The following is a 25,758-nucleotide window of genomic DNA, read 5'->3' as shown; positions in this document are numbered from 1 at the left end:
GAGAGTTTTGTGAGCTGCTGAGACTCAACTGTCACAGAGTGTCCGCACCACACACACACACACACACACACACACACACACACACACACTGAAAGTGCAACTTTTCTCTTTGTATTGTCCGTCTGTCCACATTCTGTTACCGGTTTGCTCTAGGGCAGCAACATTTATTAATCAATTAGCGATTGACTAATAAATGAACTGCCAAACTATTTGGTTTTGAGGGCCTTGTTTATGTGGAAGCGTGTTCTCTGATTCCAGCTGTCTCTCTGCCTTGCTGTCTTGCCCTGTATAAATCTGAAAACAGCCACGGTGTGTTTTAGTGTTGATAACAGCTTTTGGATTTACTGTAAACCTGATGAAGTGTGTTATGGCAGTAAATTCATGACTTGGTTTGTTAAGATTCCTTATTAAATTCCTCATTAAATGCAGGTCTGAAGACTAAAGTCTGGACATTTTCCTGAAATTCCCGAGCGGCTGTATGTGACAATGCAAATGTCCAAATGTTGCCCTAGTGATTTTCCCCGAGTCACATATTCCGTAAATACAGCAGGAAAAGCTCCTGAAAAATTGTGGGCGAGTGTCTTTTTGCTTATCTGACCCAGATGCTTTAACGTATCTGACCCAGACAGATACGTCTGTACTTTAGATAAAGATAAAAAAAAGTTAAATGAAATTCTTTTGAAAAATTCTTTTTTGTGTCTAGGAAAAAAAAAATCTTAAATTCGTAATCAATTAATCAATTGTCTGTTCAGTCATAATTTTAGTTGATCTTTAGTGCAGGTGTCATTATGCTGCTAATGTTAGATTTTTTTTCCCAGACCACTTCATCCACAAGTGGTTTGATCAACTTCTCAGATAAACACAGGAAATTATGTTTATTTTGTCTACGTCACAGTCAGACACACAAGTGTTTTCTGCTCATTCTTTCTGTTTGACAGCACAAACCCAACATGTATAAATGAGCACAAGCAAACCGCAGCTGTGCTAACACTCAGTGGAGGTGTTCAGAGACAGAGCAGAACACAGAACACAGGTTTAAGCAAGTTACACTAAATATTATACACAAGAGGGTTTTTTTCTATTTTTGTTTTTTTGTTTTACATAAATGATCTGAAGATGATATCTTAGTGTGGAGTGATTTTAGATGTCCATTTGATTTTGTGTGTGTGTGTGTGTGTGTGTGTGTGTGTGTGTACAGATCAGGAGGTAGGAGACGGCAGCAGCAGCAATGTCGGTGCTCAGGGCTTCTCTGTAAAAGCTTCTCCCAAGACCACCCCACGGTGAGTACATGTGCTCCCTCTCTCTCTCGCTCTCTCTCACTGGATCCCCACCCTCCCAAATCCCTCCTCATTTTACATTCCTCTCTGGCCCCCCTCCGTCACCCATCCCCCCTCTCTGCCGGCTTGCAGTCTCCTCTCTCTCTCTCTCTCCCTCCCTCTCACACACACACACAAACACACACATGCGCAGACACACTGGCTTTCGCTCTTACCCCCACAGGCAATCCTCGCTCGCTCAGCCAACGATAACTTGTGTTTTTGAAGGTGGTAACCATCCTTCAACTCCAGTTAGATTTTTCCCCTCTCTCTCGGTTTAATCACACATGGAAGGACAGTCCTGTGATCTGCAGCATCTGTGTTTGGGAATATTTGCATGGATGTTCCGGGATGGGAATTATGACGATACCGTTCCACTTTTGCTTGTTTCTGCTACTTTATGGGATGGATAATTTCACATGAGGAGGTTGGTGACATTATTAATCAAGATCACTGCAGCTGCAGGATTCTATATGTTGCATTTGTGGACAAATAATTAATGTAGTGATGGCTGACATTTAATTTCAAAACAGAGTGTTTGTTTTAAAGTTGCGTTGTAAATTAATTTGTAATAATCTTTAGAACTTTTTTTTGCTTAAACACTCAAATGTCAAAGTTAATACATCAGATTTGTTTTGCATTTTTGTCAGCTGACACTTAAAAGCAGCATATTTACTTTCATACATACATTTGCGTTCAGTAGAAAAACTCCCATTCCTTTTTTTTTAAAAACCCCCAACATATTCCTCTACATTACGCACCCATCACTCTGTCCTTTCTTTCCTCTCCTGTCGTCTCTCATTTCTCCTCATTCGCACTCAACAGACTGTCTCAACACACACACAACGTGATTTATCGCAGCGAGACAGGCCACTTCCCCTTCTCTGTCTATCTCCCTCTCACATGTCCCCTTTCTCTCCCCGTCTTTCTCCCTCTCTCTTGCTCGCTCACACACAGACAGAAAGCCTGGCCCCTTTTCATTAAAGACCACTGTAACAACAAATTGATGTAGTTTTATAGCCAGCAGTGTCTATGTTTGTCTGACGTTTATGTTGGGTCGTTAATCTCCCTATTGACCTCTCTATCTTTCCCTTTCTATCCACGCTGTCCCTCCGTCTCTCTCTACGTCCATTCAGCTCGCCCATTGGTGGCCTGCAGATCCGCTATGACTCTTCGGGGTCGTTGCCGGGGCCGGGTATGGGGTTGCTAGGGGCAGGGGGTGGCGGAGGCGAGACGTTGCTCCCAGTGGCCACCAGCATAGAGCAGCTCCTGGAGAGGCAGTGGAACGAAGGACAGAGCTTCCTGCTGCAGCAGGGAGGCCAGGGAGATGGTGAGTGTACACTCACTAAAACAAGAGGAACACACAATCACACATAGAAGTCAGTATTGACACAGAACAGAACAGAACTCTGATCTCTGTTGCAAAACAAGCACTATTTTAGTTTTTTACTCTTGAGAAATATACGTATTTTGATATAAGGAAAGTCAAAGTTTCTTGAGTTACTCACTTTTTAGATACAGTGGACGAGGGTTTCATTTAATCAGGAACAATTGGAAACAAAAATGCTGCATTTGCAAAAAAAAACTTTCTCATTACTAAGCCAAGTTTTGGTTTGGCTGGTTGTGTTTATCCAAATCATTAGTATCTCAGGTAAACACAACTTCGTCTAGTGCTAACACTAGAGCTAATTAAGTTCATAGTAAAGCCCATTCCAGTAGCTTGAATGATGTAACATACTGTACTTGTATTTTCAGGACTTTCATTTCACTCATGCCACCAAAATTCCTGCAAATTAACACGATGAGAAGGTTTTAATCAGTCGATATTGATAATTATTGCAATAAAAGGTTAGATAGGTAAAGAGTCAGCTTTGTTCCTGGCTGAAATGTAAAGAAACCAGTCTTTATGGAGAGAAAATGATAAACACTGAAGCATTGCGCAGATCCGGGCCTCCTTTACACGTGGCATTAGAATGCGTTTTGTGTGATCAGATAGCGATCGGATAGCGCTTCACAACATGCATTTACTGTACGCGTGGTATTGACATGTGCCTCCGGTGTCCACATCAAGATACGATCGCTGTCCAATCATCAACAACAACAATAACAACAACAAAAACAACTGGTTAGGTGCTATGCAAATGCATTCTGATCACAATGCCAGGTGTACAGGGAGCCTCAGATTGTGCTCTTGTTTGCACAGTGAATCAACATTATGTGCGTGTTGTGTGCGTGTTTGCTTGTTATTTGCTCCTGCTGTGTCTGTTGATCTCAGTCAGTTATCTGCCTATCTGAACATTCCTTCAGGGATCAATAATTGCAGCCTAGTTATTAGAAAGGTCGTCCCTCTGCTGGTCTGACTTCCTATATCTGCGAATCCTCCCCTCCTGACTGAGTTGTCCTTGAGCATTGTGCTGAGTCTGTACAGGCACCGGGGTCACTGCTCTGTAGCTGATCTTCACCTCTGACCCCTCCCCCTCCTGTAGAGTATATCTGTCTAATCAGTCACTGGCTGTGTGTGTGTGTGTGTGTGGAGGCTGAGCAGAGCTGAGTGGTTTTGCCTTTGGCCTTTTTTGAAAGTCGGAGCACTTGTGTTTGTGCTTGATGCTCGATCACTCGTGTTCTTCTCCGTCCCTTAAGTGTAATACTTTATTTAAGTGTGGGTGAAAAAATGTTCACGGACAACTTCGACGGGGTTGATTTGTGTTCTCATTTGAGGTGGAATTTTCCTCAAACTCCACAGACCACAGCATTAACTGAATGTGAATAGAATATATGTTTTGTGATGAAATAGAGAGCAGAGAATTGTTCACTTTTCCTGTTTCCTGCACTCATCATTTAAATATCAACGCACCAGACGCACGTGTACCTGGCTTTTAAAGGGAATGACAAGCAGAACTATGATTGGTTTAACTGATATGTTGCTGAATCAGCCTCATTTTGTGCCCTAATTCTCCTACTATGAGTTTGACGCATGTGCATTAGTGTATAGTAGTTTATACTTTAGTGGTATATCATGTGGTAATGCTCCATCTTGTTTTAAATTCTATAACACTTTACTGTTATTCAGATTATTTAATATTATTCAGAAGCTTGACTTGAATTTCACCTCAAATTACATCTACGCTCAAATGTATGCTCATATCTCTCTGTGTGTGTCTCTCAGTGGTGGGAATGCTGAAGTCTCTCCACCAGCTGCAGGAGGAGAACAGGAGGTTGGAGGAGCAGATTAAATCTCTGACCATGAAGAAGGAGAGGCTGCAGCTTCTCAGCGCTCAGCTCTCTGTGCCTTTCACGCCCTCCACAGCCTCCTCAGGTATGAGTGACGATTGTTTTAGTGAAATAAATACAGCTGGCAGAGCTGTAATCCGCAGACGCAGTGGCTTGTCCCTTTTGAGAAAGGCTGAAGCTGGCGGCGTGATAATAAACACATGTGTACACGTAAACATAGAGCATTAATAGGATTTGCACACAAACAAAAACACAGATGTTGAAGCTTTGGTGTTTTATATTATTCTAAGCAGCATATTCTACATAAACTTTCAAATTGGGCCTCGGCAGTTATGTTTATCTATTAGTGACTGAATAAATAATGAATAAAAAATAACCACTAATTGCGGTCTGTACATTATTAGAAACAAGCGATTTAAATCTCTGCTGTTTGTGTTGCAGACGTGAAAGGAATCCAGCTCGGAGCCTCTGACTCGTCATTACCTATGGCAGCTCAGGTAAATACAAACCAACAACGCGTGGTTGTCTTAGTCTGACCTCAGTAGCTTCTGCATCAGCTCACACAGACGGTACAGATGTGTTTTAATGATTTACCTGACAAACAGTCCAGGCATGTCAGATAATGTGTTTCTACTTGTTATTAATGGTATTCAACCCTCTGTCGTGTCTCAGGACAGTACGTCGTGCGGAGGCCACAGCAGTAGCGGCTCCACGTCCTCTCTCTCCACCCCTCCCTCCGTCTCCCAGAGCCCACCGCAGCCGCAGCTCAACGGAGTGGCCGCAGTGGGGGCGGCTCCAGGCGGTATGGGTGGCGTGGCGGGGCTGATGGGCGCACTCGGCGCAGGTAGCGCGCTGGGCATGGGGGGGATTGTCGGGGCACTGAATGGAGTCATCCAGGCACCGGGGGCCACCGGCAACCCTCACACTACAGGAGCAGCAACAGGCGTCACATTGCCTGTTAATAACAGGTAACAAAGAGTACGATGGTTGTCTGGGGGTTAGAAAACAGATAACTGCTTACTCGTTATTAAAAGTCAAGGGATCAAAACCACTCAAATGATCAACTCGGCTGTGTTTCTGGTGGCATATTTCAGAGCCGTAATCGCTTTATTGCAATGCCACAATTAGTTTCTTTTAAGTTTATTAGATAGTCAGAATCTCATGCCACCTCACCCATGCCGAGTGCATACTAAAACTAAAATCATTGCTCACTGTGTTTTATCAACAAACAAAATTACACCTTGTGGATATACATCAAATACATTTGTCATGCAGCTGCTTCTCTTTACTGTTTCTTGAATGTGAACTTTATTTGGAAATCTCTCTCTTTCTCTTTCCTTTTGCTTGCTTGTCGGGATTGTTGCAGCTCAGCAACTAGTAAGAACAGGTGAGAGGAGTCGGATCGGTTCGCTGTAACTCCATGTGTGCGTGTAGCTTCACGTCAGAGAAAACATGCCAGTGTTTTAGAAAGATAAAATGTCACTCTTTTATTTTTTATTTTTTTTATGGTTAAAATGTGTTGTGCTGAGGTTCAGCGTTAAGGAGAACAAGCACACGCTGTGACGTCTGACTGTTAAGTTGTCCTGTGTCTCAGTGCCGCGCGGCTCAGCCTGCTGTCTGAGCAGCACCGCCTTCTCCTGCAGCAGCACCAGCTGCAGCAGCTGCTGTCCTCACAGCCATCAGCGGTAAGACACACTCACACACACACACACTGATCTAAATCACTGAGCTTAATTGAATTATTCTTTTTTTTTTATTATTCCTCTTCATCCCACTTTAATGCACCTCCTTCTCCATCTCTTTTTCTCTCCCCATTCGAAACTTTAATTTGATCCATTTCTTTTGACTTCCCGCTCTTTCTCTCAGGAGCAGCAGCAGGTGTTGCTCTACCAGCTGATGCAGCAGCATCAGGACCTCCAGCAGCTGCAGTCTCTCTCCTCTGCGCAGATTCCCTCCATGCCGCTCTCCTCCGCTCAGCTGCCCATCAACAACCTGCTTCCCGGCGTCCAGAACCAGGGCCAAGGCGCCATCGCGGCCAACCCCTTCCTGGCACTGCAGCACGCACACGGCGACATGCACGGCCTCGGGGCGCAGAAGTCACGGTTAGCCGAAAAGGCCGTGAGCATCACAGGGCAGGAGAAGACATGACGACTCATGCTTTTTGTTCTTTGGATGCCTTTTTCTTTCTTTTTTCTCTCAAATAAATATGCAGAATTCTCCGGACATCACGCTGTCAACTTTGTTCTTCAGTGACAAGAACATGAACAATGGCAGCAAAAGAACTAAGCGGTGTCTAAACGGTAGATTCCTCATAGTAGTTGTCTGTGCTCATATGTTAGCACATACTGTGGTGAGTGATAGAGAATAAAAGTAAGAATTTCTTTTCACCATTTCTAGTTATTTTTGCAACTTTTCAGGTTACAGGTTTGTTTCTTTTACACGATATTTAGTGAAAATGTATTTATTTTCATCCAGTTTGTTTTTAGGTTTTACTTTTGTAGCTCTAGTGCTGCTTCAGGTTCTTATTTTGTCACTGCTGAAATAATGATTTCCATTTAATATCACTGGTAGTGTTTTTTAAGTTTGCGTCGGTGTAATATTTGTTCTACGGGTCAGGTCATACTCGCTGCGCTCCACGTCCGCCGGGTTTGCCGCTTCGCCTTCTCCCTTCACACCAAAACGAGGTTCTGCGTCTGTGTTGCGTTCCACGTGTTCGGACTTAATCTCATATTCCCTTCCAGAGCAGGAAGTTCTCACCAGGATTTTGCGCGTTGACCAAAATAAGAGTGGACTGGAGTGTTGTGCGACAGGAAGCGAGCGCAGACGTCACATGGACTACAGTTGGACCTCTGTGCACGCGTTGATGCTTAAAAGTATGACCTGGCTTCCAAGAAACATTTCCTTGAACTAGTTTTTGTCTGTGGACTGGCAATTTTTGTTTTTGCTGTGTCGCGTCTTCCTTTAGTTTTCCTCTCATTGTCTCCCCGTTTCTCTCCTTTCCTTCACTCGTCCTTCTCCGTCTGGTCTTTCTACTGTTTCACTCTCTCAGGGGCTTGAGCTTACTAGAGCTAGCACACACAGAACTACAAACTTTAAAAAAAAAGAAAGAAAGAAGAAATACGTTAATATTTAAAAAAACAAACAAACAAAAAAAAACTACCACTTGACTTAACAGTAGCAGATGCATGGTTGACATCTGTCTCACAGTGGCCCCGAGGGGAATATTTGGTGAGAGGGTTGTGAGAGGGGAAAAAAAAGAAAAAAACCCACATGTTTTCACCATTGCCTCTCTCGCAGAGTCTCTCGCTCCGTTTGTGTCGATCCGTCAGTGAGCCAAGCCTCGGTACGGTCACCACAGAAGCCTTGCTTTCCACTGTCTCCTCTCTGGGCCAGAAACAGGGGGCTCAATCAGGAAATTGAATGCGTAAATTTATAGAAGAATACACAGCGAGTTGAATGTTCATGCAGACTCAAAGACAAAGCAGCAGTCGTCACGTTTCATCCTCCTGATTGAGCCCCCTGCTGCACCTACCTCTAAAGCAGGACCAGCCTATCAGGACCTAAAAGGTCGACACACGAGCGGTCACTTAAAAAAAACACCACAGTCAGGAACTGGCCAATCAGGGTCCAAGCCTCAAGTGCCTGAGGCCAAAGTGGGATTATTGTATCTCACTTTTTTACCTGAGTCCCTGTCACTCAGCCCAATTCTTCATAACCCTTCTGGTAATTAAGCTGTGTTGCTAAGCAACAGATTGCAACAAAAAAACACTTAAATCGTGTCACGGCTGGACATGCAGTCTCTTAAACGAAACCAGGAATTATTATTATTATTGTTATTATTATTATTACTCTGCTGCATTCTCTTCGATCAAAGCCAACTATTGTGCTTTTTTTATTATTTATTTGGAGTTTGTATAACGGGCGTAAGATGATATATTTTAAGAGCCCCCCACTCACTGGTGTTGCAATTTAACATCGTTTTTTTTTGTACTACTGTGTAAAGATTTGTCTTCTGTTTTTGTGTTTTCCTTACACACAGTCAGATCTTGCTGTAAAAACCCTCCCTTTTTTAAATGACTTCTCATCATGTGTTTGAAAAGCTAGAAAGCTACTCAATAGTTGGCCGACGGGAGGGGAAGAGGGTGTGGGTTGTACATAGCAGTTTTGTTGGGGTGGGTCGGGTTTGGTGGAAACAGTGTCAGGGTTGGGGAGGGATTTTCTGGTGGCACCGTTTGTACCTCGTTAAGTGTTTATAGACGTCTCTCATCGGCCGTTTGTGTACATATGTGATTCGTGATTGGCCACACTGGTGTGAAGGAAAGCCAATGAAGCCTCAGTTTGTGTGTGTGTGTGAGAATCTTTACGACCAGACAGTTTTTAAAGAAAAAAAATAACATGTTGGCAGCGACTGGACACACAAAGTATTAATTTATTTTTATATGTGCAGGGACATTGTGTTTTTCTTTTTCTTTTCTTTTTTTAGTTTTTGCACCATTTTCTTGATGAGAAAGAAGTCATTTTATACTCTGGGCACTCGTGTTTTCATCTGTGCACACTTTTGTTTGGATCGGTTTTTGTACAGTGAAAGATAATTGGGAGGAAGGGGGTAGCATTGTATTTAATAAAAAAAATACCAAAATAAACACTCTGGATAAAGTAACACATGTGTTTTAGGTTTGATGTCTTGTGCAGTTTTAAAGGGGATTTTGCCGGCACGTTTTTCAGGGGTTCAATTGTCTTTGCTGTAAAATTTTTATATAGTTGTTAAAAATGAAAATATAATGCAGTTTTTTTGCATAAATTGCATTTAATATACCTTTTTAGAATCACTTTTATAGTAAATGAAAGAAACTGAGATTAAATGAGACGGATTTAGCCAGGAAGGAAGTTTTTCATCTGTCCAGATTTTTAAAAAAAATGTCCTAATCATAATGGAATAAAGTAAGAATAATTGTTGTTGACCTTACAAATATACAAAAAGATAATAGTATAGTGCACTTACACTGATAAATAATGTATGGTAGCACATGCAAAGCCATTAGATTTAGAGACAAATTAGTTTTCATAGAACAAACAGGAACATGTATTCAATTAATTAGACAAAGTTTCTTAGTTAATTACCCTTTTCATTTAAATAGTCTCCCATATATATTTGTATTCTATGGTGAAACGATTTACCTGTTCTGAATGACGTGGCATTAATTACACTGCAGATTATTGGAAGAAACCGCAGCGGCAGGGATGTGATTTATTCGCCAATAATGGGAGGGAAGATGAATAATCATCAAGCGACGAGGCGCCATTATAGAAGCTGAACATCTTCAAATTTAAACAATGTGCTCTGAGGCTCCTGTCCTCACACACACACACACACATGCACGTTTCTTGGCAGCTGGAAGTTATCAGCTTTGGGGTGTGTGTGCGTGTGTGTGTGCGTGTTAGTTTAGAGGCGGGAGCATGATTCTGCTACATCTGCTTCTGCCCTGGTAATTAAAAGCTCACTTTCCTCCTGAACCCCTGCTCCCCAAAAACTGCACCCACCCACCCCCCATCACCTCATCTTATCCCTCCGCCCCACACACACACACACAGAAAGAGACCTGCATTCAAACAACCCCCCTTCCTTCTCTCTCTCTCTCTCTCTTTTTACCCAGGCACTTGCTCCCCCTCCCACCTCCACTCACTATCAGACCTGTCAATCAAAGCCTGGCTGTTTAAACACCATACACCCCTCCATTACGTCCACCACAACCACCACCCAGGGCCTTCTCTTTCATAAGCCTCCACTGTCAGAGCTACAAATAATAGCAGCAGCTTCACATATTCACACATACACACACATTTGTGCAGCTGCATTGACTTTCATTCATTTAGACAATAGCCTGAAACTCAGACATGAGGTTCAGGCCTCATTGGGGCCAGATTTTGGTCTCCATGAGGACCTCTGGTCCCGACAAGGTCAGTGTTTATGCCAGGAGGAGAGGTAACAATCACACACAGAACAGAGCTGCAGTGTCCATCATCGATCATACTTCCCCCAGAAATCCTCCCTAGGGGTTGTGTGTGTGTGTGGGGCTTACCAGCTGATAGAGGACCCCTGTGTGCTGCCCAACCAGGTGCCTGATCACAAAGTCAAAACATTACTAAGCCCCGGTGTTAGGATCACACACGCACACACACACACACACGGAGCAGAGCGGCGAGGGCCAGCAGGAGGGTTAAGCCTCAGATGATTAGACAAATGTAGGGCAGATATTTGTGGCCTCAGAGCCGAGCTGAGCTGCTGTCACTGAGGAATGCTGTGCAGCTGCGTCGTTACCTGCCTCTGACTGGCAGGCATGGCAACTTTCTGCTTCTGCTTTCCGCTTCTGCTTTCCAGTGTTTTTGGCCCACTCAAGAATGCAACACCGAGGCTGGAGAGCAAATGGAATAAGGGAAATGTGAAAGAAGGGAAAAAAGAGAATAGAGCTTGGTTTTAAATTGTATTTGTTCTGCTCTGTAGTGTAGTTTGCTACAAGTAAAGTTGTTCATTCTGTGTGTGTTCATGCAGAAAAAGTTCCTTTTTCTTAAATCAAATCATTTTAAATCTGAGAAATTAGTTGTTGGATGTTAAAAATACTCACTTAAATACATTTGTTTCCCCCCACAGGACATTACATCTAAATGAAAGCAAAACCATATAACAGGTGAACTTAACACCGTGAATAATTCCTGCACAGGTTTTGGCACATGTTTGGTAACTCACTTAAATTATTTAATTACACCTTAGCCTGAAATAGCCAGAGAGAGAGAGAGCAAAGAGCAATAAAGCCCAGAAAGACTCTAGTGTAATAAAGCATTAACAGGAGGAAGCAGCCGCTGGTGTGTACTGTAATGCAGTGTAAATCATCACAGAGTGGATGCTATTAGGAGGTTTAAGTCTGGCCAGAAACCTGCAGTCAGCTGCCAGAGGCTCTGATCCACTGCCGAGTGGAACCAGATATAGCAAACAGAGGTGTTAAGGCTGGAGGAAAAAGGATACAAGGAGAGAGTTGAGGAGGGGGGAGGACAGCTGAGGAGATTCCCAGGGTGTGTGTGTGCCCCCCCACAGGTCTCTCTCCTGTTGGATAATGGTGGCGAGAAGAAGCAGCAGGATTCAGCCTCATCCCTCTTCATTGTAAGACAGCTTGTATTCTTCTGCTAAGTGACTCTCTCAGTGTCACCCTGCGACACACACACACACACACACACACACACTTCTTAACGCCACAACAACAAATATGTAGTGACAGAAAGAAAAAAAAAAGCAAATTACATTAAGCTGAAAAAAAACAAATGGACCTATAATGATTTTCTTTTGAAAGTCAATAAATAAATAATTGACTAAAATGTACAACGTTGCTATTGTTTTAAAGAAAATTGCTAATTTACAAAAAAATAACTAAATATACATGAATAGATACGAATTTATCCTAAAATGTAATATTTATGTATTTCATTTTGAGGGTCATTGACCTCAGGCTTGTGCACAAAACCTTAAAAAAATTAAATATAATTAAAAAAAAAAATACTTTGGCTAAAATTACTTCCTGTAAATTGTATACATTGTATACTACGTTCTTTAACCGTGAACAGACGTCGGGGAAGAAAAGAAAAAAAAAAGAAAAAAAGTCGTGTCTCCGGGAGTCAGCGGCTCATGCTTCGCTCTCCTGCCGCGCATAGTGACGCGCTGCTCGGTCAGCTCGCTCTCTCCGCCCCGCTACTGTTGCTGCTGCTGCTGCTGCTGTTGCTGCTGCTGTCGGCAAGAAAAACGGGGCTTGCGAAAAAAAGGGCGCAGACAAGCGGGGGAGGGAAAGGTGTGTGTGCACCAATGGACATTTAATTCAACCGCAAAAGGGGGAGAGAGAAAAAAAGGGCGGGTTCCTGCTTGAATAAGTGGTTTTTCTGTTGCCTGCTTTTCCCCTTTGTAAAGGGAAATGCAGCAGAAGAACAGCAGCAGACTCTACACTTATGTTAACTGTGAGTGTGTGTGTGTGTGTGTGTGCATACATATAATTATTTTTCCACAGCCAATATTTGTCAACATGAGATAGTAGAACAAACACAGGAATATATATATATATATATATATATATATGTACATACACACACACACATACATATATATATAGATGATGGTTCCACTCCAGGTTTAACCAGTGTGGCGCTATTGTGTGTATAAGTCACATTAAAAATCCCTGACACTCACACTAACCTGTACAAGCTGTAAACATTTAAAAGTGTCCTGTGTTCCAATAATGTAAATAAAAATACACTCACTGGTCATTATAGCACTGCTAAAACAACACATTTGATGACCTTTGCATATCATTTTCACCCACTTTCATAAATCATATATTGTCATATAGCATATCATTTGTACAGAATCATTTTAAAGATAATATTATGTTTATTTAGTGCAATAATTATCCTACATGATTTGGTTTTCCCCCTTCTTTTATATATGTTTTATAAAATTAAAGCTTAAAGTGTTGACAACAACATGTGATTTTAATACACTGTGTATGTGTGGTTTCCTATAATAATAATATATTTATACTCATTAGCACTTCTGTAATTACTGAATCAACGCTTGGGCACCACATGATCAAATGGTGTGATGTGTAAAAAAGCAGAGCCTCCTGTCTGTTCTCTGACGACCTCCAAGTCCTGTTGTGTGTTTTTTGTTTTTTTGAAGACCATCGACCGGAGCAGCTAACTGCAGGGAAGCCACATGACCCAAGCACAAACGTATGCAGGCTGCTAAATTATGTATAAATTCAATTAAACTCGTGGAGAAGAGCCCCCTTATTATTTTTTTTTTCCCACTCTATACTGACATTTTTGTCTCATGTGGTTTCCATATACCACGTTACTTTGTGAATTTGACATAATAAGGTGTATTCACTCACGGCAAACCATAATCTTAATCTTAATTTCCCCAATGTTGCTACTACATGGTATTTTCCCCCTGTATTTCCTATATTTACCATCACAATGAAGGGGCCCGGCCTGCCTGCGTGGTGGAGAGCGAGTGGTGCTGCAGCAGTGCAAAGACAGGTGGTGCTGGCAGAGATGAATTGTAATCTTGTGTGTGTGATGGTGGTGGTGGTTGGGGGGCTGCGGGGGTAATGAATGTGACAGGATATAGATCTGAGATGAGATCTGGTTTGATCATCAGGTAAAAATAGATCAGTCACCGGCAGATCATTACCGATAATTACTTTCAAATGGTGAGCTCGGCGAGAGGTCTATATTAATAAATAAGTCCAGCCTTTGGTTTCATGGTGATGGCAGGTCAAAGGAATGTGTGTGTGTGATCATGTGTGACAATTACAGTTAAAATGATAGAGTGGAAGTGTAAATGATTCCCCCCTTTTGTACTTGTTTTAAGTCAGAGATGTGACTTTTCATTTATTAGGAGGAGGAGGAGATGGTTCCACATTCACACATGCTGCGGATACCGTGCCTTGCTCAAGGACATTACAGTGAGGGGGGATTTTGTCCCTGTGGAGACTTAAAGCTAATTCTTAGGGCTGAAAGTGTTTTTTGTTGTTTGTTGGAAGGGTTGGTGCTATCACAGTAAATGAGTGAGCAAGCATGAAAAAGAAGAGCTGGGATTTCTCCAACGGCAACAGCTGTTAAATGGTATATACCCAGGCTGCATAATGGTACATGCAGATTTCTGTGTGTGTGTGTGTGTGTGTGTGTGTTAGGGAGAGAGAGAGAGAGTGACCCACCCCTGTTCCTCCACCTATCAACAAACCTCATTTATTATGCAGACTGGAGACTGTGGGCTGTGGGCTGTGTGTGTGTGTGTGTGTGTGTGTGTGTGTGTGTGTGTGTGTGTGTGTGTGTGTGTGTGTGTGTGTGTGTGTGCACGTACAACTGATTCTTTGCTCACAAATACATGCGGCTGAGAGAGGTACGTGACTGCAGAGACACACACAGAGAGAGGGAGAGGTGTGTGTACAGAACTTTCACCCTGATAACATAAATTAAAAAAAGAGAAAAAAATCCAGTCAGTCTGATGGCTGTGACACTTTTAATTCCCCCTAATTTGTAACTAATGAGTAAGTGAGTCAGTTTTATTTATATAGCACCTTTCACACATGCAAAAAATAGAACACAATTATCAGAAATACAGAACAGTAATAAAATCACATAAAACACTCATTCAACTAAAAGCCAGCTGCTTTTTAAAAGAGTGGACATTAGTCAGGCAATTGTAGGTGCTATTACTTGGAAAGAACAGTCCAGTCTTGTTTTATACCTTTTTTGGAGGACCATTAACTGGTAGTCTCTTTAAACATTACTTGTTACTACTTTAGAGCTTTAAATAGTTGGGCTCTATCATACATTGATCATCAAGCTCTAAAAGTAGTAACAAGGACTTGTAAAAGAAATGTAAAATGGCAAGCGGCGATAAAAGCATGTGGAATCATGTCTAATTCAGCCTTTGACACGTGTGTGTGTGTGTGTGTGTGTGTGTGTGTGTGTGTGTGTGTGTGTGTGTGTGTGTGTGTGTGTGTGTGTGTGTGTGTGTGTGTGTGTGTGTGTGTGTGTGTGTGTGTGTGTGTGTGTGTGTGTGTGTGTGTGTGTGTGTGTGTGTGTGTGTGCGTGTGCGTGTGTGTGTGATCTTGCAGACATTGAAAATCCCACCCAGAAGTGATGTCTCTCTACTCCCTGTGACATTAAAGGTCACTATCTTTTATAGTGAACTATAATATAATATATAACATGTATACAATATACACATTCCTGTTTTTTGTATTAAAAAATAAAGTTTTGTTACAGAAAATGCAAATTGGACACATGAAAGTTATTACATTAAAGTAGGAAAAACAAACAGGGATGAATTGACAATGTTATTTAGTTTCAATTGATTCATTAAATAGTTGTCCTGTAAAAGCACATTTACCACTGTTTTGTTTTATTTTACTCACATATGAATTGACGTATGTCACTTCATACAATCACATATAATATTTTTTATTTAATTGTCTTCTTCATCCCATTCACATAACATTTCATATTAAAGTGCAAATAAAAAATCTCGAGCTTCTATAAAATACTTTGCAGGGTTGAAATATTTTTGGCTTGTGGCTCTTTGGGGAGAAAAAAAGAAAAAAGTTTCAGATGTCTCTGTGTTGTTGGGTCCAAATGGACATTTGTCCCGCAGACATCTCTGATGTTTTTCATAGTTTTTTTCCTTTCTTTTCCAGCTCCACGAAGCCTCTCACAACCTCCACGCTTCATCTGGAGACCAGGCGATCATTTGGAAACACTGGACGTGGCTCACTTTTAATACAGTAAGTGCTTTCACCTTTGTTGATAACAATCTAATGATGTCATAGAACGGTGCCAATGATATCTGTACTTATACTTTGGTTATTTTGTATAAATTCTACTCTATTACAAGGAACATAGAGCATTTACTTGAAAGTGTTGCAGTAATGAAGAAGTAAAGACCTCTCCTGACCAAGACACCTTTTTCTCCTGGATCAGAGTTATCACACCTGACATACTCCAGCCCTGTAAAATAACATATAATAAGTTTATTCCCACAACTATGAGGTGTTTTCTGACTACTTGTCCATTAGTCGTTCCTCATTCTGAAATGCCGCCCGTGCATTAGTGGCACAATTATAATATAGAAAAGCCATGGTCTAATCTTTTAAAAGTCCCAGGGTAATGTTGGAAATGGCCAGAGAAGAAGGGGAGAGGGGGATGGAAGAGGGATAAAGGGAGGAGAGAAACTCAATCTAAAGCACCAGGTGCACCTTTTGTCGACATAATCTCCCAACCCTTGAGACCGCGCACACACTGGCCAACATATACAGCCTTTCATAAGTACACACACTGCTTTTGCAAACGGGGGATTTGGGTGCTGCTTTGGCTCTGGTCATATGTAAAGAGGACACTCAGGTCAGTGCACTGCCACATCAGAGGTGCACATGTCATTTAACCACACAGAAAGGACCAATAATAAATATACTTTGCATGGCAGTAATGATGTACTGTACAGTACATCAGAGAGGAGAAAATGCAGTCAAGTGCAACAAGCTACAGTATGTGTGAATTTGCTCGTACATGTTCTCGTGTGTGTGAGACGTTTTTTTTCACACGTCGTGTCCTGACATCAAATATTTCAGCCCAAGGTTTAAATTTATATATATATATATATATATATATACATATACGTGGGAATATTATTGCTTCCTAGAAAATGATTAATTTTAATTTTTGACCAAGTAATAAATATTACATCACTGTGCTAAAAAAGAAGTGTAAAATGAGTGTATAGTATATGTATATATGTATATGAAAAAATCCCACATTTATAATTGAATGCATCATTTTTAAGGGCAGAAATTATGCTGCAAAAAGTATAATAAACTGTAACTGCATTTAACACTGCTGTATTTAAAAAAAAGTCCGCTTGTGTTTACATGCAGCCAAAAGCACGTCTAACCTTTTTTCCAAAGGTATTTGATGGAGTGACAAGAAAAACAAATTCTTAAAATGAAGGACCTGTGTGTGTGCATGTGTGTTCTTGTATTATTCATGTTTTGGGGACAGTCACACTGTGGAGACTCAACTCCATAATGTAAATCATTACATTATAGTTTAGGTCAACAGTGAGAGGTAAAGACTGAGTAAATGTGAATCTGTTCTAAAACATTAAGCAAACTGGGTGTCCCTCGTCCCTCATCCACCGTCCTTCATCCGTCGTCCTTTAAGGTCGACCCAAAACCCACAAAATGCCTAAAGTGGGGGACAAACTCAAGGACGGGAGCAGCCTCCTCATTGTGATTTAATCTCTCTTTGCCTCTCTCTCAACTGCCAGAACAAACATCAAATATGGCCTCCTTATCAGACCCAGCCCTGCTCTATCTATCTATCACCAATCAATATCGCCCGCTCTGTGTGAGCAGGCTCGTATGTATGTATGTATGTGTGTTTGTGTGAAACTGGTCTCAAGGGCTGCGCTAACTAAGGTCAAAGATCAGGTATAACCCTCCAGCACGGAATGATAGATGTGGCCTGAGGAAAACAAGATAAAAGAAGGAGAAGGAAAGGAATGAAGTGAGAGACTTATACCAGTTGCGTGTGTCCACAACGGATCATAAACAACATTAACTGTTAGCTTTGCCTCTGTTGTTTCTGCCGCAGGAGCAACACAGCCCGAGGCCCTGACCAGATCAGCTTACCCGGGTGAGCGTCGGCCTCCCAACAATGGTCTCGTCAGATTCCAGCTACCTTCTGTGGAAACACGGGCAGCTGAAAAAGCAACTTTACCATCGCGCCGGTCAGTGTGGATCTTTATTAAATGCTTCCTGCAGTCGACGGGGGAATAGCAATTAATATCAGGAGGTGTCGGCTAAGCTGCTACACGAGGCGTGCGTGACGCTGACTCAGCTTCACGTGGTTCCTGTTTGTGGAGGAAGTGGGGAAAAAGCTAAACCAACTGCATTATCAAGGGGTTGTGTATACATGCATGGAAGCCATTTTCTCCTTTGCGGAGGGAAAAGGGAAGACTCTTTCACACTAGAATGTGCAGGTATATCCTGGGAGAACCTGCTAAAAAGTAAAGTTCACCACCAACATCCATGGCTGTAGATCATAGCATTGTGTCAATAATGACTCGGCAATTTGCACCACTACTACTAGAAATAAAGCAGACGAAGAAGAAATGAGCGTGTTCATTCATGGTTTGGCTTTTCTCACGATTGTCAATTGTCAAAAACCTGCTTACATCCCATTTAAACCTCGGTTAAACTGTTTTTTTGTGTTTGTTTGTTTGTTTGTTTTGTAAGTGCATCTGCACAGAGGGAATTGTTCCTCCTCAGGTAACATGACACTATATGCACTTACTGTACATTGACTAGGAAACAGCTGTATATGGCTGCAAAAATATTGCCAGAGCTGGTGTTACAGATAGATGGAGAGAGAGAGAGAGAGAGAGAGAAAGGTGGTGGGGGCAATCCTTTGTTCTGTCAAGGACTTAACACAATCAGAGTGTACAGTGTGTCAGGAGCGCACAGGCATATATCAACTTCAATCTCTTTTAATGAAAAATCCTGCCCTCTCTAATATGTGCAAATTAACCTCTTCTCCTCCCTCCCTCCCTCCCTTCCTCCTCCTTGCACCCTCCCTCCTCCCCTCCTGAAATGTTCCCCTCCCCTCCTCTCTCTCTCTCTTGCTCTCTCCCCGGAGGCCCCTCAGTGCTCTGTCTCCTCTCTTCTGTCCCCTCGATCTCCACCTTTTTGCTGCTGTCCCTCCCTCCCTCTATACATGCTTCACTTTTTTTGCCAATTTTTCCATCTCCGTCTCATTCAGAGTCTCTCTCTCTTTCTGTGCCTCTGACAGAGAGAGAGACTCCTGCTTCCTATTAGCTTGTTGCTTCGGTCGCCCAACCCCCACAGCAATTATCCAGATCAGTTAGTTGTATAAAAAAAGAAAAGAAGGATAAAAAAAGAAGAAAAACAAAGCAGGAAAAACATCCTAAAGTCAGTGTCCACCAGCAGCAGCATTAAAATTCACCCTCCATCCTTCTCTGGTTTTCATCTCGGCCGCTTCAATGCACACATGCTCACAGCGAATCATGCCATTACCCTGATTATCCTGATGAGTTGGTCAGATCCTCGTCTTCTCATTCTGCCCACGCTGATAGTAATTTAGAAATTACACCTAATGAGGAGTTTTTAAAAACACGATGGCCACTCTGTGTTGCCAGCCCCACGCCGTTCCCCGGCCCTAATGGATTTCCTGGTATGGAATCCATTTTTCCCCCCTCTCTGCCCTGCAGGGGGTCCGGCTCGCCAGGGCCCTGCCTCCCTCCCTCCCTCCTCCGCTCCCACACCACCCTCCCTCCTCTCCCTCCCCTACACTACACTAATTGGGGGCGACTGGTTTTGGTGAAAAGAAGTCATAATCATTGTTTCTGCTGCTAATTTAAGTGGTTAAGTGTACAGGATCAGCTCGCCCCGAATGAGGAAATCAATGTGATTAAATTTACATTTTTTAATCTGAACAGCTTAAAGTGCCTATTTCCTTCTCTTTCTCGCTTTGTTGGAGCTTTCTGAAAGGTAAACTTCATATGGCACAAGATAAAAAGCACATGTCGATTATCTCTTTTTGTGCATGTGGCTTTTTGTTTGGCTATTGTTTGGTTGATCTTCTGTGTTTTTTCTGTTTTGTTTCCAGACTAAAAAGCAGTGATTAAGATGCCAAAATCAACTACTTATCGTGGACCGCACCCTGATTTCAGGCTCCGAGGAAACAGAAATGATGTCTTTGAAGGCAGGTGGAGTCAGACATTACTCCTCTTTATTTAAATACACATTGCTTCTCATGCTGACTGTAAGGATGTAAAGTATTGACGTCTGTCTCTCTCTCACAGGAACTCCCACAAATCCCATGTTCATTCCTGTTATACAGTGAACGGTGAGCCGGAATAGAGGCGCAACATTCCCGCCTTTAACTGGCTGTGTAAAAGGGACTTGTCTGTGTTGGGGGTGTTTTGCTGAATTGAGGACACACACACACACACACACACACACACACAAACACACAGGCACACAGGCACACATGCAAATCAAAGCCATCAACAGCTTGTGATGAAGTGAGACATCGTGGCATAAACAGAGTGTGCCGTTACCATGGAAGCCACTTTCACCTCATAGGCTGAGAGAGAAAGAAAAACACAAAGAGCCAACAAGACAGGGAGGGAGTGACAGAAAAACACTGACAGACAGACAGACTCTCAGACTCACAGACAGAGGGTTACAAGCTTCAACACTCTCCCTGGTGAGGAAACACTGTACTGTAAAGGCGAGCCGAAGTTTGTCTATATGATGTTTTAATAGTGTGGTGAACATTCACAAGCAACAGACACACATAAACCAAAAGTGACAGAGCGGTTTTGTGGTTTCGCAGTCATCTGTCCCTTGTTTTACCCCCTCTTTTTTTTAACTTCTTTGCAGGTGCTCTGACTTCACATGGCTGCCACTTTGCCGCACAACCATTGCCACATGTAGGTGCAGTAAGTGGAAGTCTGTTTAGGGTAAGTTTAAACACAGTACATCAAACATTTTCCCTCATGACAATCGACGAGTACGTTCTCAAGAGCCGTAAGCACGAGTTTAGATTCACTCGGCTGAAGACCGGACGCTTGCATTTACCGTCCACTTGTCCGCTCGCCGGTTTATTAACGGTCGAGTCTGTTGGAGGAAATTGAACACGGTGACCTTGTCGTGTGACCTCAAACTGAGCTACTCCAGAGTATCTCCCTTCATTTGGCAGAGACACTTATGACAAATTTCCTTCCTTTATAAATGATTCATTTCTCTTCCAATGGAAACCTTTATCTATTTAATTCAGCTCATTTTTTTCCCTCTCCGAGCTCTAACAAAGGGCGGGATGGAGATTGAAAAAAATAAGAAATTGGCTTTAATGTACCTTTAAAATGCTAAGAATCTAAAGTAAGTTAGTGGTGGGGGGGAAAAAGCGCACTTGTGCTCATGATGACAAGTTTCTCCTCAAGTCCAAAGTCTATCAGGTCACTTTGTTTGCTTGCCTTTTCCGTGCAATCAGTAATTCAGCATGTTGGGTATTTTTTTTCAAAGCTGCACAGCGCTTTGTCCAGCTCAAAGCCCTGATTGCTGCCGAATGAAAGCGCCATACCTTCCTCCGAAAAGGTCGGATGAGCAAGGCCGTTGTAGCGATGCTAGCTTTGAAGGTTTGCCAGAGAGGCTACAGGAGGTAATCAGAGGAAAATATGTCCTCTCCTCCTCCTCTTCTTTTAGACCTCCATTAGACCAGCCTGCCTCTGTCTGGGAAAATTGATTTTCTCCCTCCTCCTCCTCCTCCTCCTCTTTTCTCCTCTTTTCTCTTCTCAGGTTCCATTTGAGGCTTGTTCATGCACTCTCAAGAGCAGTTCTGCGAGACACAGAGAGAGAAATAGAATAGTTAGGCCACGACAGGTTGTTCACACGTAAACTTACCCCCCCACCCCCACCCCCCACTCCCTCCCTCCTCCTCTACAACAGCAGCAGCAACACCGGGGCTCAACTCTCATCTCCATCCTCTGCAGACACACTGAGGCCTGCAGTGCCACTGAAACCACCTCTTTCCCCCTTGTTTCTCTCTCTGTGCTGATCCTCATCTGCCTAATCCTTTCCTTCCTCTGCTTTTCATTCTCCACCTCTCTGTCTTTCTCTTGCTTCTCCACTGGTCTTCACACTTACAGCCCACCCCCCGCTCCCCTCCCTCTCAGAGCCAAGTCTTGGATCAATGCACCATTGATTTTCCTATCAATGAACATTAGTATGGATCAGACTGCTGCCTGTGCTGACCTGCCCTGAAAACTACACACTCTCTCACACACATGCATACATACATACATGCACACAGATTGCCTGTTGCCACAGGGACTCCAGATTTCATCACTGCTCTGCTATGAGCACACACTCTCACACACACACACACACACACACACACACACACACTAAAAGGGACGAGCTGGATGCTGTGGACAAAGGGAGAAACAGCAATTGGGATAAAGGGTGGGTGGGATTGATAAAAGAGGGGTTGTAGTTGAAAGCACAGGAGCCAATCAATGAAAAGAGTGACAGAATAGATAGGAAATGAAATCAGACCGAGCAGCATTAGTGTTTGTTTCTGCGTAAAGCAAACGGTCATTGGTCAACTGCCTGCTGGTCAATTCGCCGCGGAATAATTCAGTCTGATTGGCAACCGGCTCGAGCTGCCGAGGGTGGCTGCTAATCATGACAGTGAATGGGTGCATGTGCACTGTGATACACCTTTTTTTGGATGCCTTTCTTCCTCCGCCTCTCTCCTCCCCACACACACACACACACACACACACACATCTCAGTCTCCTCTCTCACCCTGTAATGGGCTCTGAGTCAGGTGGAGATCGACACTTCTCTTTCTTCCGCGCTCCTTTTGTGTCCAACATTGTATTCATTCCACACAAACCGACTGCGGCCTCTCGGCGAGCACGTCTCCGCGCACGGCGGCCGCACTGCCAAACAACCCGACGACAACAGATCTGTGCTCAAACTGCCGCACTACTGCCGTCAATTAAAGATAGAATATGTAAGATTTCTGCATTAAAATGTCGGAAAAGAATCCGTCTATGCTATAAGAGAAGAAGAGTGAGGGACGGAACTAAATGAAACAACAATTCCCATGATCCCATGCTGCTTGTTTTGATCGAGAGGTGTTACATACTGTGTTTTTAATTTTAATTTGTGTAAAAGTGGAAAATATTACACCGTATGGCCAAGACAGTTCTGAGGCGCTTTGAAATTGTCTTGTGTGTCTGTGCTGCACATGATGCTGCACATGATGTGTGTAAAGGATCTTGTCGTATCTTTTCATAATCACATCTCTTCATATTGTGTCTCTCTCAGCCAGAGAGAGAGACACACACACACACACAGAGAGAGAGAGGCTGTGTGGAACAAAGAAACATCCTTCTTTGGGAGTGCTTGCATGAAAGTTGATCCCCAGCTAAGACCCCCTGTATGAGGAAACTGAGAAGCCCTTTGGGCTGTCCTTCACCCTGCCTGATTAGAAAGCGTTCTGATTGGGGGGCCGCGGCAGCGGCAGACGCCTGTCTCTGTGTCTTTGTGTCTCGTTCTTATTTACACACTGAAAAAACTTGCTCAGTGTGTGTGTGTGTCAAAATACCTGTAACGTAATGAATAGACAGAAAATTGTGCATATTTTTAATAAGGACGGTTCACTATGACAACCTTGAGCATGCACGGCTGCCAATATCAGTCTGATACAGTCTTATTAAAGGAGTTTAATCAACTTAGCTGCTAATAAAACATGCATTTACTACCAAGCTATAACGGGCAATTTCATAAACCTAATGATCGTGGAAGACATCTGCACTTACAGTCTGGTCACATGAGAGTGGTGGGGGAGATTTATTGTCACACCATGTCGCCAGATTTGAGTGTATCTATATCACATTTAGGGTTTAAGGATAGTATTGGATTTACTTTTTGATTTTTCTGATATCCAATTCAGAAATTTTTGCCAGTGTCGGACCGATAATGACAATCTATCTATCTGTCGATCTATTTAATTTCTAATTTACACTGATATTGCAGTGTTTTTGGCTCAGTGTGAAATGTGAATTTTTAGAGACGTATTTCTATACAGAAGACACAGTATAGTTATCTGCTTCTAAACATGCAGCCGCACCCTTCAGAAGATACAGAATTCAGTCAACGTCCTACACATTTACAATCACAAGAGCTCCTTTATGCTCGGGCTCTTATCATATGGACTTCCGTTGTAGCTATCACTCTGACCTTGAGTTTGTGTTTTCCCATGGACCGTGTTGCTGAACTGTACAAGAGTACAATTATATTCTCCTTTGTAACAACTGAGTCAAAACCTGCTCCCCAGTGCAAATGTAAATTTAAAAAAAAGAAAAAAGGAGAGGTTATTGTTGACTTGTTGATTTTGGGCAAAGCAAGAAAAAGTAACAAATCAATGCAGTCCTCTTCTCTAACTAACCGACCACCTGTTCTCTCTTTTCCAGGAAAACTTCCTCTCCTTGTCTAATCCTCCTTAACCTCACCATAAAACATATCGTCATGGTTAACCATAATTGGTTAAGCAGGTTTTGGTCTCCATAAGGACTACTGGTCCTCACAGGTCAGTGTTTATGCAGAAAAGGTCACACACACGCACTTGTTTATATATCTTATTGAGGACACATTATGGACATAATACATTAAGTCCAAATCCTGACCCCAAAACCAGGTCTTAGCCTTGAAAAAGCTTAAAAAGTGGAGCCCAGAAAAAAATGTCCCCATAAAGATAGTTTTTTTGGGGGGGGTTTTGGGGTTTTTTTTTTGGTTTTTTTTTTTACCTCACAAAGACATAAATTCTATAAATACACACACAGAACCTGCGGGAGCCACAAGATGTTCCATGTCAGCCGCGACTCTAACCTTTCTAACCACAAAGTTCAATGACTCACTTGGCTCACTTTGATGCCGGGCTGCGCCTCTGACTGAGCCTTTAACACGTGGACTGATTAAAAAGAGCTTCAATCTAGCTCGGCCCTGAATAAACCACTCCACAATAACACACAGTCGTGTTTTCCCACGTGACGGACGCACGAAACCTACAGCAACGCCACTCACCGGCCATTTTATTAGGCACACACTTCAGCGGCACCCCGTGTGGTCTTCTGCTGCTTCGAGGTTCGATGTGCTGTGCCCTCGGAGATGGTCTACCTTAGAGTCCCGTGGCCTTTTTATTGTTTTGAACCAGCCTGGTCATTTACTTTTCTCTGGCATTGTATTTGGCCAAGAGAACTGTCACGGACTCTTAATTTGTTATCTCTTTGTTGGACCATTCTAGATGTTGTGCGTAAAAATCCAAATAGATCAGTTTCACACAAGAAAGTGGTCTGAGTGTATGTTAAAAAAAAACACTTAATTCGTTTTAAATGCTGCTAAAACAGCCAAGAGTTTGGTTTTAGGTTGAGGTGTAATTGTGTAACAACACACTGACATGGATTTAATTTAAGTACATTGCAGATACATATAACAATATGCGTAAAATGCGTCCTCAGTCGCTTTCCAGCAGGGTAAATATGGCGCCGCCACCGTCAGCAGTCTGAAAATAAACAACGTCTGTGCGGTGTTATTGTTGTTCCTTCACATAATCGCTAACTTACACTTCCAAGTCCCGACTCACCCCGCGCTCATGCTCGTAAAGGCGCAGCGCCGATGAGCCGAGATCGTCGCTGCTGAGAGCGGCCGCAGCAGCGACAGCAGCCGACAGGAAGCTGCTTTTCACCGGCGGCAAGAGGAGGAACAGCTGCAGCCTGCCGCTCTCGCTCTCTCCGTGTGTGTGTGTGTGTGTGTGTGTGTGTACACACAGAGAGAAACACCGGCTCTCTAGATAATCCACACAGCCCAGTAAATAAAATAAATAAAATAAAAAGTATATCGCAACAAAAATAATCTGATATTATAGGCAATATTGTACAATTGCACAAGCACTAGAGATAGCTTTGTTATTATATAAAAACAATGATGAAATATGACACACAAAAATAGACTTTAAAGATATTACATTTAAATGTGTAGCTCTATATACACATTTGAAAATATGTATTTTAAATATT

The 25,758-nt window shown here is 42.6% G+C and overlaps 1 protein-coding gene and 2 long non-coding RNA genes across 7 annotated transcripts in view; all 3 read left to right on the top strand.

Annotated features, from left to right (window-relative positions):
- The window catches only part of mllt10 (MLLT10 histone lysine methyltransferase DOT1L cofactor), a 42,648-nt gene extending 33,441 nt beyond the window's left edge, over positions 1-9,207 (top strand). For 4 of the 5 annotated variants that reach the window (XM_044040231.1, XM_044040200.1, XM_044040221.1 and 1 more), the window contains 8 exons: positions 1,199-1,280; positions 2,453-2,646; positions 4,483-4,632; positions 4,989-5,044; positions 5,220-5,515; positions 5,914-5,934; positions 6,142-6,232; positions 6,414-9,207. In XM_044040231.1, the coding sequence (XP_043896166.1) occupies positions 1,199-1,280; positions 2,453-2,646; positions 4,483-4,632; positions 4,989-5,044; positions 5,220-5,515; positions 5,914-5,934; positions 6,142-6,232; positions 6,414-6,695 (1,172 nt within the window). In that variant the 3' untranslated portion in view covers positions 6,696-9,207. The remainder of the gene's footprint in view (positions 1-1,198; positions 1,281-2,452; positions 2,647-4,482; positions 4,633-4,988; positions 5,045-5,219; positions 5,516-5,913; positions 5,935-6,141; positions 6,233-6,413) is intronic. The other variant, XM_044040211.1, reaches the window with a different exon arrangement.
- Positions 9,208-15,611: 6,404 nt separating this feature from the next.
- On the top strand, positions 15,612-19,866 carry LOC122778511. The gene is made up of 3 exons (XR_006361438.1): positions 15,612-15,877; positions 17,742-17,877; positions 19,776-19,866. It is a non-coding gene; the product is annotated as an uncharacterized LOC122778511 (long non-coding RNA).
- Positions 19,867-19,973: 107 nt separating this feature from the next.
- LOC122778507 lies at positions 19,974-24,215 on the top strand. The gene is made up of 3 exons (XR_006361437.1): positions 19,974-20,015; positions 20,555-20,634; positions 24,157-24,215. It is a non-coding gene; the product is annotated as an uncharacterized LOC122778507 (long non-coding RNA).
- The last annotated feature ends 1,543 nt before the right edge of the window (positions 24,216-25,758 follow it).

The sequence above is a fragment of the Solea senegalensis genome, linkage group LG1 (assembly GCF_019176455.1).
Source record: "Solea senegalensis isolate Sse05_10M linkage group LG1, IFAPA_SoseM_1, whole genome shotgun sequence".
Taxonomy (NCBI): Eukaryota; Metazoa; Chordata; class Actinopteri; order Pleuronectiformes; family Soleidae; genus Solea; species Solea senegalensis.
Note: the sequence above shows the minus strand (reverse complement) of the source record. Positions and strands in the feature narration are given on the sequence as shown.